This window comes from Molothrus ater, chromosome 15, assembly GCF_012460135.2.
Source record: "Molothrus ater isolate BHLD 08-10-18 breed brown headed cowbird chromosome 15, BPBGC_Mater_1.1, whole genome shotgun sequence".
Classification (NCBI taxonomy): Eukaryota; Metazoa; Chordata; class Aves; order Passeriformes; family Icteridae; genus Molothrus; species Molothrus ater.
In genome coordinates, this window is record NC_050492.2 from 11,685,999 (window position 1) to 11,704,251 (window position 18,253).

An 18,253-nucleotide genomic window follows, 5' to 3' on the forward strand; every position below is an offset into this window, starting at 1 on the left:
CACACAGGCTGCTGAGGGCATGAATGCAGAGATTCACAATATTCTTTCCTTCCTTCTAGGAATGGGAGCTAATAAAAGCTGCACTGTCCATTTGGGCATCAGCCCCTTCCCCCTGTTTCTGCCACATGCTTGGATCAAAACATCCCATGGGCTCTCAGCCAGTCTTGGCACAATCTCTATTTTGGGGAATGCTCCTGCACTGGTCCTCTGCTGTGTCTGGGCCTTTCAAGGGTGCCTTGTGCTGGGTGACAAGGGAACAGGATGGGATGTGATGGCATTTGCAAAAGCAGAGCCCCAGCATCTGGTGGCTCCTTGTGTGTGTGTTGTGCCTTTGTGTGTCTGTTAAGCATGCCCAGCTCCAGAGGCATTGCTTGTCCCATGGCCTGGCTCTGGTCACCAATGAGGCTTGGTGGGCTGTTGAGCGGGAGCAGGGCAGCAGAGCTGGGGGTGTCTGAGATCCAGGCTGCTGCGAGGGAGCCTGAGAGCACAGTTGGCTGCATGGCTCTCACGCTCGGTGGGTGAAGCTTGAAAGGTCTCCAGGGAGTCTCACACGGGGGTTTTGAGCTCATCTTTCTGTTGAAGCGCTGCTTCAAGCAAGCCTGTACTCCTGGCTCCAGGGCAGCTCGAAGAGCAGCCAGAGGACATTGCTCTCAAGGGAAGACCAGGGTCAAACTGAAGTCACCTCCAACACGATGCTCAGCAGGAAATCCCTGAATCCTGGATTTGATTTTGTATTTGTTTCTGCCCTACCCTGCCCCACCATCCTCTCCTTTGCCTGTTCTCTTGGTGGTCTGCATGTTTTTCCCTTCAGCTCCCATTAACACAAGCCAGGTCTTCCCAGGGTGGGCCATGGTCCAGAGAAGAGGTTGGAGAAGCAGCTGGGTGTAATTAGAGATGCAGGGACCAGGAAAGATTTACTCTTCATTCAAATGAATAAGTGTCCTGCAGTCAAAGTCCTCTCCTCAAACACAGGACTGGGAGCTCAGAAGGAAAAGAGGAATGCTCTGAGCCATGCAGGAGATACTGAGACTTATCTGCAGATGGTGTGAAGGACACTGCACAGCCCCAGGGAGCACATCTGGGACAGCAAGATGCAGGGACAAGGAACAGCCAAAGAGCAATATGGGTAGAGGGTATGTGGGTTTTAGTGCTGTTTGCAGATGGTCCTGGGCTCTTCAGCTGGCCAGTTCAGTCTTTCACAGCTGCAGAAGAAACTTTCTTTTACCACACCTCTAACTTCTGCATGTCCTTTAAACTTGGCTCAATCTACAGACAACAGTCTTGAAAGTGCTTTCTGTGTCCCCTTCTGGACTCCTGTTGAGAAGGGGTCTGTCCTGATTCTAAACTCATTCAGAATATCCTCAGTGAGTCTCACCTCTTCCAAGGTTTTAACAGAGAGTGTCAGTTTCCACATCCCTCTGCGGGGAAAAGTACCATGGCAGAGCACTGGAATCCCCAAACTCCCTTCTCTTCCTCTATGCTCCCACAATGGCTCTATGGCTGACCACAGCCCCCCAGGACAGTCATGGACAGATCTCCAACTCACACATTTCCTACATCTCAGCACTTATGATGGCTCCTCAAGTCACCGGATGAAAACAAGCCCACAACCACTCAGATTCCCAGACCAAGTGAAAGCAGTTCAGTAATTAATATCAACAACCTTTCCTCTGTCCTTCTCCCTTGGCTATGAACTGATTCACAAAGGAAAAGCAATGCCATCTGTTCCAGGAAAAGTTAAATATGTTTGTGACAAGACATGAGCACAATGCCAGCCAAGTGTTTGCAGTAATTGCTCTGTGGTTATATATAACACTGAGAAACACCCATCTGAGGCCCACACTGAATTTAGATCCCCACTGGACCCAGCATTCAGATCCCAAGCATGGATCTGTTTTCAGCAGCTGAAGGGAAACTCCAGGAAAATTGACCTTGGGCAATTCTCCCACTTGTTTATAGAGTTTTTTTTCTGCTTTCTGAGACAGGAGTCCAGAAAACATGCACAGCCAAGTGTCCCAGCATAGATAAATCAGTTCAGACACACCACCTTCTCAGAACCACAGTGCCCAAAGCAACCAGAGATTCTCCAGCTCCTCTCACAGTTATTCACCTGGCTTGGCTGGGGCTTCTTTTCACCCACATATATAAAGCATTAAATGCCTTCTTCCTAAAAAAGCTGGAGGCCTCTCATAGCCAGCACTAACTGCAGCCTTGCCTTCTCCCATGGGTATTTCTCAGTGTCCCCCAAATCTCCCACTAGATTTAGAAACCAGAACTTCAATCTCAGTGGCCCCAGTGAGGTGACAATAAGCAACGTCAGAGAAAGACAAGGAGAGTCAGGAAGATCAGTTTCCCCGAAGAGCTTATAGCAAAGTTATCAAATCACACAAAATGTTTCTTTATCTTTCTTCTTCTCCAAAAGACTAGAGCAGAGGTTATCGCTGAATCCTCTGAGATGTCTTTTGCTTCTTTTTCAATTAATTAGATGAATTCACACTTGGGGGATGTGGAAGATTTGTAGTCAGACATGCTAATTTGCTGGAGTACTGCAGCCATGGTGTCCCTGGTGGGCTCTCCTTGCCTGGTCCTCCAACCCTCACCAGGTAAGAGTAGACAGGGCCACACTTGCTGGTGCCTACCTGCAGGTGATGGTCAGCGTGTCCTTGGCGTTGATGACGTGCTCCTCCTCGGTGATGCTCAGAGTAGGAGGGGTCATAGAATAGCTGCTCACCAGATCTGTGGAGAGAAAGGAGACAGGGGATGATGCAGGGATGCCCAAGCCTGGGCCCAGTGCTGTAGGCAGCAGGGATCCTGGTGCCACAGAGCCCAGAGAGGGGCAGAGGCTCCTGAAGCCGACATCTCCTTGGGGTCTGCTCCTACAGGGTAGTTAATGCTGGCTCAGTGGGACACAAGAGATTTGCCTGCAGCCCTCCTGGCTCCAGTGAGAGCTTTGATAGACAGCCTAGCACAGATGAGGCCAGAAAAAGAATGGAAGATCAGAAATTGAGGAATTCAACTGTAGCCATTCCTCACCAGATGAATGATACTGGCCTTGCTTGGACAATGGCTCTGAAATTATCCCCTCTGCTAATTGGAGGGAGTCTGGCAGGAGATTTTTCCATACACATGTAGCTTTCTGTAATCAGGGGGACAAATCAGGGATGCCCAGATACCACAAATGTGTTTGTATGAGATGGTCTCCAGAGCAAAGAGGCATCCATGGAATGCCCTTTTCCTGTGGCAGACTCTCAGGTGCAGTCACCTGAGTAGGACCAACCTTAGTGGATTGCAGCAGCCCCTTCCCTGTACCACCAGACAGGCATTCCAGGAGTGAAATTATCCAGGCGCAGGGACAGGCAGTTAAACATTATCATGCTCTTCTTCCTGCTTTTTTCAGGGAGAGTCCCACTTTTTGTGTGTTTGCATCTCTGGCATGCCAGACACGTGCCCTAAGTGAGCTCCTCATGGACAAAACATCTCGAAGTACTGGTTACCCTCAGAGACTACTGTTGTTTTTCATCAGCACAGTGTTGCCAACTGTCATTACTTCATGATCTTTATCTTAAAACTCCAGCTTCTGGAGATGTGAGATAATTCAAAAGAAGTCTTGTTGACTGCAAAACCAAGCAAACTAACCAGAAATAGAGAGAGAGAAAAATGTTATGGAATGTGATGCTGTGACTCAGGTAGGTGCTAAATGCTAAGGAAGAAAAGAATGCAAAAATATGCTGCTCGCTTGACTTTCTACAAAAACATGAGGTTTTTTGCAACTGTGTTCTGTGTATGTCTGTTTCCTTGCCTTGTAACATTCAAACCCAGGTATCAGAGAGATCTGGCAGGGTTTGAGAGGTCTCAGGGATGTGGTATCTCCACGTGTTTCGCAAGCAGCTGTATCACTTTTCCTGTGACCTGAGGACTACAGGTAGAGAGCCTCAGGACGAGAGGAAATTGTCTTAGGTTGCACCAGGGGGGGTTAATATTGGATATTAGGAAAAAATTTTACACTGAAAAGGCAGTCAGGCATTGGAACAGGCTTCCCAGGGTAGCGGTAGAGCCACCATCCCTAGAAGTGTTCAAAAAACATGCAGATGTGGCACTTGGGGACATGACTGAGTTGTGAACACAGTGGTGCTGGGTTAATGGCTGGACCTGATGATCTTAGAAGTCTTTTCCAACTTTAATCATCCAATGATTCTCGGAATGTTTCTCTATAGGGAACTCTGGCCCAAGAGACAACAAATGGCCAACAGCTTCTCAGCCACAGGGGTGGCATGGGGATCCAGGCTGGTGGAGAAGCCACGGTGCCACCTGGAGAGGCTCTGGGGGGACAGGGCAGTGAGGGAGAAGCCACGGTGCCACCACGAGATGCTCTGGGGGGACAGGGCTGTGAGGGAGAAGTCACTGTGCCACCAGGAGATGCTCTGGGGGGACAGGGCAGTGAGGGACGTGCGGAGCGGCACCGCCAGCCCTGCCAGGCCCGGCCTGCCGGCCTCCTTCTCCCCAATTGTTCTCCACTTCCTTCCCGCCTGCGCCGGCTCGGAGGTGGTGTCCCCATGGCTGCCCCCATGGCAACAGCAGGGTGACAGCCATCTCCCCCCGGAGGTGGTGTCCCCATGGCTGCCCCCATGGCAACAGCAGGGTGACAGCCATCTACCCCCCCGCCATCTCCTGCCTCCCCTCTGCTTGCCCACACGAAGGAGCGTCAGCCCAGGGGCAGTCTGGCCCACCTCCTGTGTGCATGTCCCGCTGCCACGGCCTGTCCTACAGACACCTCTCCCTCAACACCAACAGCAGCACAGCCATCACTTGTCACTCAACACACGGGTCACTGTGGTCCCTGGGCTGCATGGTGCTCGGCCACCATGGAGGACACCCCGCCATGTGCCTCAAACCTCCTCTTCCCCTGAGGAGGGGATGTCAGATGTCACACAGAAAAAATGTGCCCTGGGGCTGTGAAAATAAATGACCGCATTTTTTATAAAATCCCTTCAAAATGTAACAAGGTTTATTAAAAAAAGGAGGCGGGGGAAGGAATCTGTCTGCTAAGCTGCGTTTCCTATTAATGCCGGACACACTTATCCCAGCGCAAACACTGCTCTCCAGATGGCCACAGCTCCCCTGCCCATCGTCCCAGGGAGCAGCTGGGGGTGCCTGTCCCCCCCACAGTGCTCAGCCCAAAACACAGAAGATATTGGCTTGCACAGGGCTGGCTGGGGATAGCAAAACCTCTCATCCTGTCTGTGCTCTGGGGCAGCAAGCAGAAAGATAATCCCCAAAACTCTGGCATGGCCAGCTCGGGGCTGGCTGCAGCAGGCACTGAATTAGATCTTAAAACTGGCATGGTCCCTCTGCTTGAACCACTAAATAAGTGCCAAGGTGGCAGAAGTCTCTTGGCCAATGCTGTGCCTCACCACTGGGGCTGGGGGGAGCAGGATGGTGGCAGAAATAACCCCCTGCCTCCCTTCATGTGCTGCCTGGTGACCTGTTAGCAAACAACACCAGGGGGTGGAGGGGAAGAAAGGAAAAGTACGATCTGTGCAGGTTGGGGCTGTGGGATTCCTGCAGATGCATCCTGTCCATGGCCCTCCGTGAGTACAACAGGAAAAGGAACCACTGCTCACTCCGAAAGCACCGTGGCGCAGGGCTGGGGACACTCCTGCTGCTGGCAGCACTGCTGGGCCAGCTCTCCTGGCCATCCAGCCTCCTCACTGGCCCTGCATTGCTGGGAACTTTGGGGACTCCCTGCACTGCCTCACACTGGGGACCCACTACTCACACTGATGCCTGGTATCTTGGGATGCTGATGTCCAGAGCCACCCATGGCATTCAGGACAGACAAAGGGATGCACAGACCCATTCCCAGACTGCAAAATCATCTTCAAAGCCATCAGCTTTCCCTGTAAAAATTCTCTTATCACTCTGTGCTTGCCAGATGGATCCACCCCATTGCTGGCCTTGCCCTTTCCCTCCCCAAGGGAGAGTGTGCCCTGCCATGGCTCTCTCCTGCACTTCACTCTCCCCAGCACTGAACTTGGTGCTGGGTTTGGCCATAAAATCTCTGCTAACCGACACACAGATGGTTTGTGTCTCTGGCAAATCCCAGGGTGCGAGGGAGATGTCTCCAGAGCATGGAGTGTCTCCTCTCCTCTGAGTCCCTCCTTCCCCACCTCCAACCCCTGTGATGCTTTATCTCCTCAGCCCTCCAAGCAGTTCCCGCTTTCTCCCGCACATCCAATTGTGCCCTTGCACAGGGAGAGCATTAATGTAATTAAAAAGGCATGCAGCAGCTCTGGCTTTGTTTTTTCAAGATGGTTGCAGCTTTTTTCAAGCAAGTTGGCAGCAGGATATTAAAATAAACAGAGGGGGATTGATGGGATGCGGTGAGAGGAAGCAGGATCCCACAGCCAGTCACACCTTGTCTATTTCAGAGAAGCACATTTCCCAGCAGTTTTCTTTGCCTTGATCTTGCAGTGCATGGCTCTGAAAGGGGCCAGGCTGCACTGAGGGCCTTCTCCTTATCTCTGATGGCTGCTTCATTTTCAGGCCCCTCTACCTCTTTCTGCACCCTGACACCACTGCTGCTCTCAGTTGCATCCTGCATCCAGGGCTCTCCCTGCCTCGTGGGGAAGCCACGTTCACCCTGGAAAGTGCTATCCATCCCAGGGCATCTCACAGCCTGACCTCTTCTCTCCACCCTTGGGCATGTGGGAAAGTCCCACATGGGGTCTGTTTTTGCCTTGCTGTGGCTGCAGATGCTAAAACCCCGCAGAGCAGCATCGGTGCCAGAGCTAGCACTGCCACAGTGAGCCATGGCTTTGGGAACAGAGCAAAGGCTGTGTGTGGGACAGGGTACAGCATGGTGTGGTGCAGTATGGCACAACCCAGCTCCTGCTCTCCATCTGCTTCCACTCACAGGAAGCCCTGCACCGGATCCTCCCCCAAGCCCCTACACACCACCTCAGCCCCTCTCTGCTTCCCCTTCCCTCCCTCTCTGCTGAGTCGGCCCCGCTGACTGATTAACGGGGCCTTTCCGGACAGGGATTTTGTTCACACTCTGTCCTTCTCTCTGACTTCCTTCCCTGGCACTGGGCTGCATCACTCTGCTCACAGCCATCACATGGCCCCAGCTCATGCTCCTGCCACCCCACCCTGGGGTCCTGTGACAAGAGCTGCAAGATGCCATGCACAAAGCAAAGCTGCTCCAGGTGAGGCCTGTCTCCCTGCACCCTGCCCAGCCCAGCCTGCCCACCCCAGTGCTGTACTGGGGCAAAAGAGAGGCTGGAAGGGAAAAGAGTGTCCTTTCCCCCAAAAAGCTCCCCTGACCCTGCTATTGCCCCACCTCTACTTTGCTGTTTTCAGACAAAAACTCCCAGTCAATGAGCATCTGTCCAAGAAAGCAATGCAGGAATTCAAGATTTGGACACTTTCTAAAAAGGAAAATTTTGTTTGCGCCAGTTACTATGGAGCAAAGCTCTGCTCCTGAACAGGCAACAGTAAAATTCTGGTACCTCTCTGGCCAAGAGGGACTATTCAAAAGAGCAGCAGTAGCTAGCACTGGGACAGAAGGAGGAGAAGCTTTGCTCTGCTCTTTCTGCAGACTTCTTCTCCTGCTTTCCCAGCTGGACTTGTGTGAATTAGCAGCATTTTCTGGCAAACCTGCATGTGCCCCACGGGAACTAACTCAGAACCTCAGGTGCCATTTTCCCCCCACTCCAGTTACAATTCCCACTTGCCCTTTGCTGATATAACTCACTGCCCTTGTGCTGGAGGACCTATGGTTGCCCACAGACATGTGGGAAGTCCACGTGCTGGAGGCAGAGCCAGGCCAATTCCCACCTACAGGGCTGAAGTTCCCCCATAGAGCGACTCGTTCTCGTGCACGGGGCAAGCATCCAACTGTGGGTTGGAGCGGCAAAGCGTGAGTGTCACGTCACACAAGGAGCAGGCAGCTGGCAGAGCAGCAGGGGAAATTTGAAGTAGGGCTGTCAGCTCCTCCTCTTCCTCCTCCCAGTGCTCTCCAGCAGGGAGGAAGGCTTGTTTTGCAGAAAGGTGAGATATCACACGAGGCTGAGAAATAATTGTCAGGCTCAAGCCGATGTAGGGATGGAACACCAGGTGTCTTTTCTCCAAACTCACAGCGGGCAAAATGAGCCCCAAACAAGGGTGGGAACTGACACCAAAATAGAGCAGATTCTGCTCAGCAGCCTGTGCCCAAAGACTGCCAGGGCAGGGTGACAGCCACCCAGGCCCACAGTGAAGATGGAAGGAAAACAGAGATGGAAACAGGCAAATGAACAAATGAAAAAAGATAATGATAGAAAAGTGAAAATCACCCCCGAAGTATGCACGTGCACAAGGACAAAGAGAGCAGACCCCTTCTTTTATGGGTTCATGGAAGATGTTCCCTGTCCCCTAACTCAGTGTTGACCCACAGTTCAGAGCTGCCTCAGAAGGGTTAAACAGGGGGGATGTGCTTCTCAGTGCAGGACCAATGCCTCTGATCCACAGCACCATCACAGTCCCACACAGCTGAACCCACACACCAGGGGCTCACTCAGGCCTTGGGCAGCACCTTTCCTTTCTCACGGTGGGCAGTGCCAATGGCAAGGCATTGGTCCTTTGGTCTACAAATTTTTGTCCATGGACCTCAAAGCCCTGCAACAACACCAAATCAAAGTGGGGTGGATTTGTATCCTCACCAGTTTGTGGGGACATTCCCAAAGCACCAGATCAGTTGCTTCAATTAGGACATGTGTCCTTTCTCAGGGGACAGAAAGGAAAAATAACCACAGAAACTCAGTCAATACAAACACAGAGGTGGTCATCATTATTGGGTGTCTGATCCTTCCTGTCCACCACCAGAAGTGTGAAACATCATCTTTGCCCTAAAACACCTGTGGGCAAGTTGGTGTGTGGAGGTGGGAGCTCCCTGAGCAGGAACCAACAGGAGGGCTGAGGAAGGGGCCACCAGAGGAGACCACCAGAGCTGGTGGAAATGCTTTTCTTAGGGAGATACCCTAAGCATCTGTGTCTGCAGCAATGCCAGGTGAAGAGGAAGGACATGTGTCCAAACAGACAAAGCATTTGGGGACTGAAGGAACAGGGCTCTCCTCCAGCTCAGCCCCTGCAACCAGGGGAGACCCCAGCCAAAGCATCCCTGCCTGGCAGCCAAGTGGGGAGTGGGATGAGGCGGGCAGAGAAATAAACAGCACATTACATGACAGCAGCATGGTCACAACACCAGCAGAAGCCACAGCCAGGGCAGCATTACCCTGAGGGTGGGCATTCCCTGCTTCCCCAGCCCCTGGCACTGCACAGCTGCACACCCAGGGCCTGTGGCTCTGGCCAAATTTCAGCCCTGTCTGAAAATCTGCTTGGCCTCAGTGCATGCACCCCAACAGGTCTCTTTAGCCTCTCATGGGTGATAAACTTTAATTAATTGGTTCTTTTCTGGTATCTTGTAACCACCTGCACTGATGGGTAATGAGGCAAAAAAAGGCACATGATCTCTGGGCTCCTTCAACATTTCATCTTCCAGGCTGGGCGTCCATCAGGGAAGGGAAACAGAGCAGTTCAAAAGCAGAAACCACTTTCAGGAGAGATGGGCTGTCCTGAGGAGCAGTTACCCGTGTATCCCTGGTCCCTTGGTGCCCCCAGGCAGGGATTTATATATATATATATATCAGAGTATTTCCGAGCCAGCTGCCCTGGGCAGCAGAGCACGGCTACACCCAGTGCCTGACCATGCTCTCACCTGGTTTTGGACTCTGCTGTGCCCCAGGGTCCTGCCACACGTCATCCCACAGCATCCCAAAGCGGGGTCAGCGAGCGCCGGTCTGGGAGCGTTTATCTGTCTGCCGCTCTCCCTGGGCAGGAAGCACTATCTCACCATCTCCCTGCTCGCTCCAGCCCGGTTTCCTGCTCCATCCTGCCAGGTTTACCCTGCTTTTTCCTCCTCCCCTCCCCCTGCCCCACGGCTGTCAGGCCATGTTTGCATTTCTGTCTCCTGCCGTCTTTCCTCTCCCTGCCCGCGCCCCCCCGCGCTCGCTCCCTGCTCCATCCTCCCCGAGAGGCTCCGTCCTGAGCCAAAGTTAGCCCGTGTCAGGTAGCCACATGTCCGGCCGGGGGCAGCGGGTCAGCCGGGGCCACCCTGCAGACCTCCTCCAGGATCTCTGCTGTCAGCAGCCTCCCCGGGCCCCAGGGGAGCGCCTGTTTGCTGCCCTCGCTGCAGCGAGGGATGCTCCGGCACATCAGAGGGCTGGTTTCCCCTCGGTAGCCGCCGGCCCACCCTTTCTGCTGCGGGCCAGGGCTGGCCAGACGCTGCTTTGTTTGGTCCTCCATGCCCTGGATCGCTCCGCGTTTGTTGGCTGCCTGCTCCTGCCCGGAGAATCCTTTTCCTGCCTTTGAGATAGAGGATGCTCGAGCCATCTGTGTGTTTTATTTCTTGTAGAAACTAACAAGCCAAGGATTGCTTCCTCTCCCTGCCATTTCAGAGGGCAGCTCCGGCTCAGCGGGATGCACAGGGAGGGGAGGGGGAGCCCAGCGCCTTCAGACAGGAACGGGACCTATTCTGTCCACAGGATTCACTCCCTAAGGGGCAGAAATCCTCAGACCTACCCAGAAGCCTGTGGCAGCTCCCACTCTGCCACCGCCGTGGCTCGGCAGGAGCGCTGGGTGAGCTGTCCTGCTTTGCATACATAACCAGCCCTCTTCCAGTGGCCCCTATTAACTGCACGGCTAAACCCTTGCAAAACTCAATTAAAATTATCCTCCCACATCTTAAGGACTGTCAGGTTGCTTCTCTTCCTGTTTTAATTTACTTCTTTCAAAATCTCGCCCTGCTCACATTCTCTGCCCCAGCAGGGTGTGATTAACGTGGTGTAGAAGGAGCAGAGGGATCAGATGGCTTTAGGGGACTGATATCAGCAATTAACACTGTCCATTACATCTCTGACTTGAAGGGATGCAAAGGATGGTCCATAGCTTGTGTGAAATGAGTGTTGGTCCAAGTCCACTGCTTGGCATAAGGTATTGCCAGCACAAAAGCATGGCCAGGATGGGCTAAAGACATCCCCTGGGGGGCCTGGGGGTCTGGAGTCTCTGGGCAAGTGTCTTGGGAAAGGCTTCTACTGCTGCTCCCTCCAGTTCATCTCTTTGGGATTGCTCAGGGGTTGCCTGACCATTGCAGGATTCAGAGGTTAATTCTACCCTGTGACTATTCAGGTGCAACCCCAGGGGCTTTTCTGGGCTGAGATACCTCTGGCAGCTGGGTACAAACCCATGGAACCCTAAGGACACATCTTTGGCCATTGAGAAGGAATGGCAGCCCATCAGTGACTAAAGGGAAATGATGGGATGAAATGACAATCCACTGCTTCTTACACTGTACCTGTAGGGTTACGAGGCAGATGACCAAGTACCTCTTCATGCAACTCAGCTAAATTGTAGATTGTTCCACTGTGGGATATCCACAGAGACATTCCCAAAGAGAGATAAGCTCCCAGAAGACAAGTCACTACCAGCTCTTACATACCATGATCCAGGTCACATGTCCAGGTCCAGGAGTCTCTAAACAACCCACTGCCACAATAGAATGGGTACATCCAGGATCTTCCTGTCCATGCCGGGGCAACATCCCCTTTCCCAGAGCTCCAGCTGCCCATGCTGGGGCTGCTGGCAGTCCAGGCAAAGACAAGACCAGTTTCTGCTCCTGGGCAGAGGCTTCTACCCACAGCACCTGGACATTGCTGCATAAACACAGAGGAAGGGAAAAGCCTGAGAAGCAGAGAAGAGAGACCTTTAGATTCAACATCATCAACTACAGCTCCATCATGAGCCATTTCCAGAAGCTTAGGTGAACTCCTGCTGAAGCAAACTCCTGCTGAAGCAAACTGTTGGGGGAAGATGGAGTTCAAGCCATGTGAGGCCTCAGCATCCAACTCTCACTAGGAGATGGGGAGGCAGAGGCAGCTGGCTGGGAAGTCAGACAGAGCCCGAGGGTCGGCACTGAGCACGGAGAGAAAAGGGCAGTAGCATTTGGAAAGAAAAAAACAAGTCACAGGTTTGCTTTTTCCTTGATGTGTGTGGGCTTAATTGCTGGCCTTTGAAGTTTAACTCTTCCCAAGACTTTGGCTTATGGACAGACTGAGCAGGACACTGAAAAAACCCTGTGTGCCACCCAGGGCAGGTTTCCCCCATGTGAGCAAAGCCTGGGGTGCCCTGCCTGCCTCTGCCCAGCCTGCTGTGCCAGACTGACTGTGCTGGGCTTTTTCAGGGGTCTGCAAGCCCTGCAGCTGTGCTAGGAGAAAATGTACCAAGTGGAAAAGACCTGCTCCTCCATCTTCATGTCCCTGGAGTCTGCATCCAGATGTTTGCTACTTAGCTGTGAACTGAAATCAACTCAGAGCCCTCAAACCAAATAGCTACCCTGGAGCTGGCAGTGCCTGTCCTCTGCAGCACAACCCACCCTCAAGCTGATCTGCAGCTGTGAGGTGCAAGAGAAGCTGATTGATAAACAGGGTAAGTGGGGAAAAAATAGTTTTGCAATTAGATTATCTTGGCCTTGGAAAACCTGCATTCAACTCCCCATCTGCTCTAGGCTCCCTGGAAGGCTGTCATACAGCTTCCATGTATCTCCATCCCTGCCTGAGCCATTGAGGGTAGGGCAGCAGAAACTGGGCTGCTCTGGCTTGGAAAAATGTTTACTGGTGCAAGAAAGGAAGAATCCTTATTCCTTCTAATTAAAAGTACACAAGGAACAAAGAAAATTAATTTAGCCCAGAGTCAATGCAACGTGAAAAAGCTCTGTTAGATGAGGATGGGCGTAGAAAGTAGGAAGCACAGGCAAAATGCAGGAGGAATTTAAACTTCCTGATTATCAAAGAGGGGGCTTCAAGCGCTGAGTATAATCTAAAAATAATAATAATAAAGCAAAGGGAAGAGTGATCAGGAGCATAGAGAAAGCTGCTGCCTGGGGAGCACGAGCCCTCCTCCCTGCGCAGCCTCTCCGTGCACACCTGCACATGCACACATGAGCATCGGCACGACCCTGGGTGGGGTGGGCACAAGGAGGGCCAGGAAGATCACAGCACACACTCTTCAAAGCAGAATTAGTCATCAGAGGTAGCGGCAGAGGAAGGAAGGCTCAGGTACGAGGTCAGACACAAGCAGTGAGCGCTGATGGAGGAGTTCTGAGCGCTCGCTGCAGATCTAAGAGCCCTCGGTGCGAGCAGGACGGGAGGTGGGATCCCTGGGGTAAATGCACCTACAGCACGTTGGAGATAAGAAATTTCAACCCTCCACTGCACAGCTCAACTTGGCTCTCTGCCATTCCTAAAAGCAGTCAGAGCTGCCCAAACCCAGAGCTTTCCCTGATGTGGTTAATGAAATCTTACTCTGTTCTCTGCAAAATCCCCAGGAGGGATGGGCTCTAAAGAGCACAGCAAAGCTCTCCCCCCACACAGGACTTTGCTGGGCTGTACCTCAGCCCTGGGTCAGTGATCCCATCTGCTCCTTGCTGGGCAAAGAGACTTGAAGATGCAGAGACTCAGGGCAGTGGAAGAAAGCCTGGCCCTGTGGGGCTGTCCAGGGCGTTGATGGCAAGTCACAGATGCACACGCTCTCAGTTTCTCTTGGCACAGAGCTGTGACCACAAGCCGGGACCCGCTGCAGCAGGAGATGATAATCATCATCTCCGAGAGCCAAAGTGTATTGGGGCATTCGCGTCACTTGAGATTAGCTGGCTGTTTAACATCTGCACAGATTTCTCTCTCCACCTCCACATAACACCCCTTGTGCAGCTATGAAACGAACTTAATTCCCTTCCAAGAAAGGCTGAGTTGGAAATGTCACACTTTGTATATCACAGCACAATTCCTGCAATGAAAGGCCCAGCCTAAATGGCACTAGAGGACTCTGGCGCTCTTTGAAGGCCAATGAGCTAAACCTCCTTCTTCTGCTTTTTAAAAATAGCTTACACCCAGGGTGACCAAGTTGCATAAACATGCAGTTACTCTCTGTTAGTGGCAGAGGCTGACTGTTGTTTTCCTGCTCCAAGGTGCTTCCCTTGCCACGCAGTGCAGTGGGAAGAGCACGCAAGCGGACGCGCTGGGGAGGAAGCGTTCACACATGCTAATGACTTCCAGCCAAGGAGCACCAGCACCAACAGGGAAATGGTGCTAAGGAAACAACACGCCACTTCCTCGGCTCTCCCTCTTTGGTCACCATGAGGTACTTGATGCTCAGAGCCGTGGGGTGAGGCTGGTGATGGCCTCTCCAGCCCCCTGGGAATTCAAGGTGTGGATGAAGGAAAAACACATTGGCTTGGTACACAAACGCAGGAGAAGGTGTTTGGGAGTAGGGATGTTTTGGCACCATACTGGACCAAAGGGGCCAGGGCAGACACTGGCCCTTCCCCACTCCCAGAAATGTGTATCTGGAGGCCAGAGTCCTTCCAAGTGCCACTCACGTTTATTTCATCATACACATCTCTCTTTACACCAGAACAGGTTTCCTAAGTTCATGTGGGGTCCTGTTTATTTTTCTTTTTTTTTTTTTTAATCACTATTGTATTAAGAAGTGTTTTTCTTTTGGCAAAGGTTATGGTGGGGCCAACACTGTGCGAAGTCTCCTGCCTTCTATCACCACTAAAACCTCTGAGCCAGAGCTCAGCCCAGCCACGTCGCTTATCTTCAATGAAGGCAGGCTTGGATTTCCCCCTCTGTATAAAAAATAGATCCCAGCACTCCCCCTCTCCCCCAGTGCATTCTTTCAAATGCCACCCACTCCTTGTTATTGCTGGGAGGCTGGAGAGCCAGGGATTAACAGCCTCAGGCTGCATCAAGCTTTATTTGTCTAAGCAGCCAAGGGTGAGGAACAGCCATAAATACTGTGAAATGCTGGACGTTGTGGAGGGCATGATTGGGCAGCACAGGCACCTTGGCAGCAGGGATTTCATCTTGGGCTGGACACAATCCTGGTGTGACTGATGTCATTGGATAGGTTCCGGCTTCCCTACAATACAGGGGCTTTGAGGAACATCAAACTCCATCCCCATGTTTAAACTGTGGACACCATGCTACACCCAGTGCAGCACTAACAGTGGTGCCCCTGTCAGTCCTTGTAGCACAGGAGTAAGCAAACATGGTCAGGAGAATCCAGCTTCAACACTGTCACCCAAGGGGACACATCCTGGATCTGAGCCTGCCTGCCCAGAACAGGGCACTGCAGGATGTGCTGCAGCTGCCCTTCCCTTGCACTCTGGGATGTCATGGCACAGAGAGGAGATGAAAGACCAGGATATGCCCTGATCCCGTCCCAGCATCAGCAGTACTGCCAGAGCCAGCACTTACAGCCCAGCATCTGCCAAGTCTGACAGTTTGGCAACAGCCAACAAACCCCGTGAGGAGGCACCAGGCCCAGATGCACACTCTTAACTAAATTGCTTCACAAGGCATGGCCAGGTAACTTCTTTTGGAGGCAGTTTCTTCCCTTGTGCTGCATCCCAGCACAAGGACCATGCACTGCTTGCCCAGGGGCGAGTGATCTCCTTGGTGTGGATGTGTGCCCCTCCTGTGGGAGCATCCCACTGTGCAGCTGGCAGCCACACTCTCAGACATGCTGTTAAACCTCTGCCCTTTGCTTCCTGAGGGAGGGCCAGGGCTGCAGTGTGGGAGGGGATTGATGGCCACTCCAGACCCAGTTATGCCCCTCCTGGGGACTCTGCTGGGGCTGGGACCAGGCAGGGAGTGAGTGATGGATTTCTGTGGGCGCTGGATGCCGTCACCTCTGCTGGGTGCCATTTCGCTTGCTGCCATCACTCTGAGCTGGCAGTTTCCAAATCTGAGTATAATCCACTGTTTGTGCCCAGCTTTCCTGCCTCAGTAAATGTCAAGATTTACTGTCATTCATGGAAACTACTGGCTTGACCCACACTTATGTCAGTATTTATTTTTTTAGGTCACTACATCTAACATCCATCTCAGTGGACATGAGTACTTCAGAAATGGGGAAAACAAGTACAGATGGGGAGCTAAGCCTGGAGCCAAACCTCACTGTCAGCACACACATGTGTCTGTGCAGACACATACATGGTGCCCCCAAACAATTTGAGGAATTTGTGGAGGAATTTCCAGGTTCTGCTACATGGCCCTGTGCTTTTTTGTGGAATAAATAAAACCAGTAAACCTTTTACAGATTTCCCTGCTACATGGAGAGCTCAAGTGCCTCTGTAACTCAGAAGGATGATAACTCCAAAACCCTCCATGGGACTCGTGAGTCTTGTGAAGGTGCAGACAGACCTTCATAAAGCTGTGGAGCCACTGCCCAGCTCGGGGCACCTCACTGTGCCCTGCAAGGTTTGCCAAGCCTCGACTTGCCCTGCCAGCAGCTGGCATGGAGAACCTGCTGCAGGATGGGGAAGGACCCAGAGAAGATGGGGACAGTGACCAGGGGAAGCTGCCAGGGGCACTGCTCACTGCCTACCACTGGCTGCTCAGCAAAGCCACCGTGAGCTTGCAAATTCTTTATAAACTTCCCACGTGACACAATAACTCAGGGGCCAGATTCTAAAGCTCTTCCTTCTCTCTTTACTCAGACCAAACTCCACTGAAGTCACTGAGATATTGGCCTAAATACAACTGAAGGAGTTCAGGATTTGGCCCAGTAATAAAAACTTCCTTCCTTTGTCTACTGCTCACTCCACATGATCCCACTGCCTCCCAGTCTCCTCCTGGCCTTGTCTCCAGAGGCTGGGGCTGTCAGTTGTTTTGATGTTGTTCTTTCATTTTACCCTCAGCCAGACCATGCCAGTCCCCTCATGTAGCTGTGAGCTGCTGAGGTGGAGGGAGTTGGGTTGGCCAGTGAGGAAGAGGGAGAAATTGTGGGGTTAAATACAACCTGGCTGAGGCACAGAGCCAGTCTTGAGACCATGGATGCAGGCAGACACGGTGCAGGGTAGGAGCTGGCTCTGCCATCACCTCCCCAATTCCTTCAATACCCCCTTGAGGACAGGCTGGAGCATCTCCAAAAAAGCCTTTCTTCCCCCTGCTGAGCATAGAGCAAATGCCTTGGGCTCTGCACCAAACTTTTATGTGAGGGAATGAGTGAGATGACTCCTGCCCAGGAAAGTGCAGCAGGAAGTTAACTCATCTCACTGCAATGACACATGCTAGAAAGTGACACCATAAGAAACATATAACTTTAAACAAATAACTTGCAAAATGAGTTTTGCTGCTTTTTCTGCCTGGAAACAGCCATGAGGATGCAAATCCCTGTCATTCCCCAAGGGTATCTCATCCTCAGCATGACCATCTGAAACGTGCACTGGTGTTTGGAGCAGGAGCTCCTGCTTCCTTGCCACATCCACCAGCCTTGCACACATCTGTGACACTGACAGAGTAGCACAGGAGCACACATGGTCAGATACAGCAATTCCCTTTGCACCACTCTCCCTGCCTGTGCTGCTTAGTGGCAAAAAGCAACTACAAAAGGGATTTGAACTCAGCTGAAGTGAGAAGCATTTGGTGCTGAGGTACCACCATGGCTCGATGATCCAAACCTCAGTCTTGAACTCATGGATGCCCATGTGGGTGACCTGGTCAGACAGCAGATGGCTCAGAGAGAACTGACACAACCCCTGTGAGTTCCTGCTGAGGTTTTGCATCTTGCAGTGAGATTTTTAGCATTCCCCAGCTAAGACTGAAACAGAGGCTCACTTTGGAGTGTGCAGCTCTAACCACCCGAGGCTGGGAACACAGAACTCTGAGCAGCAGAGGAATGGTGGTCTCAAGGTGCAAGGTGCAAGGCTGTGGCACAGCCTTTGGACAGGTCTGTGGGAGCCCTGTGCCATCCAGCCTTGGCTGAACCAGCTCACCATGTCCTGCATCCCAATGCAAAACACAGCAATGCCAACCTGGGCATTCCACAGACTGAAAGCACAATGCCCTGGCCAGTGGGAAGGGCTGCTGTGCTTAGGGCTTGCTTTTGAGTAAATAGTCTTGCTGTACATTCTGCCCTTTTAAAGTACATTAATTGCCATGGAAACAATGCTGTTACTGGTATGGCAGCAGCCTGGTGGCCCCACAGATGCAAGGCAAAAATCAATGGACACATTGACACACAAGATGTGTTTCAGGACTTTTGTGGTTTTGAGGCTGGTCACCATGGGCACATATGAGAGAATGGCTCAGACACTAAGAAGATGCCATCTTTCATGGAGAAAAAGCTGGGGACAAAACATGGAGGAACATCTCCT

The 18,253-nt window shown here is 52.1% G+C and overlaps 1 protein-coding gene across 3 annotated transcripts in view; it reads right to left on the reverse strand.

The window, feature by feature from the left end:
- Positions 1 to 18,253, reverse strand: part of FLT4 (fms related receptor tyrosine kinase 4) — a 57,546-nt gene that overhangs the window by 33,253 nt on the left and 6,040 nt on the right. For all 3 annotated transcript variants that reach the window (XM_054516462.1, XM_036391848.2, XM_036391849.2), the window contains exon 2: positions 2,640 to 2,736. In XM_054516462.1, coding sequence (XP_054372437.1) covers positions 2,640 to 2,736 — 97 coding nt within the window. The remainder of the gene's footprint in view (positions 1 to 2,639; positions 2,737 to 18,253) is intronic.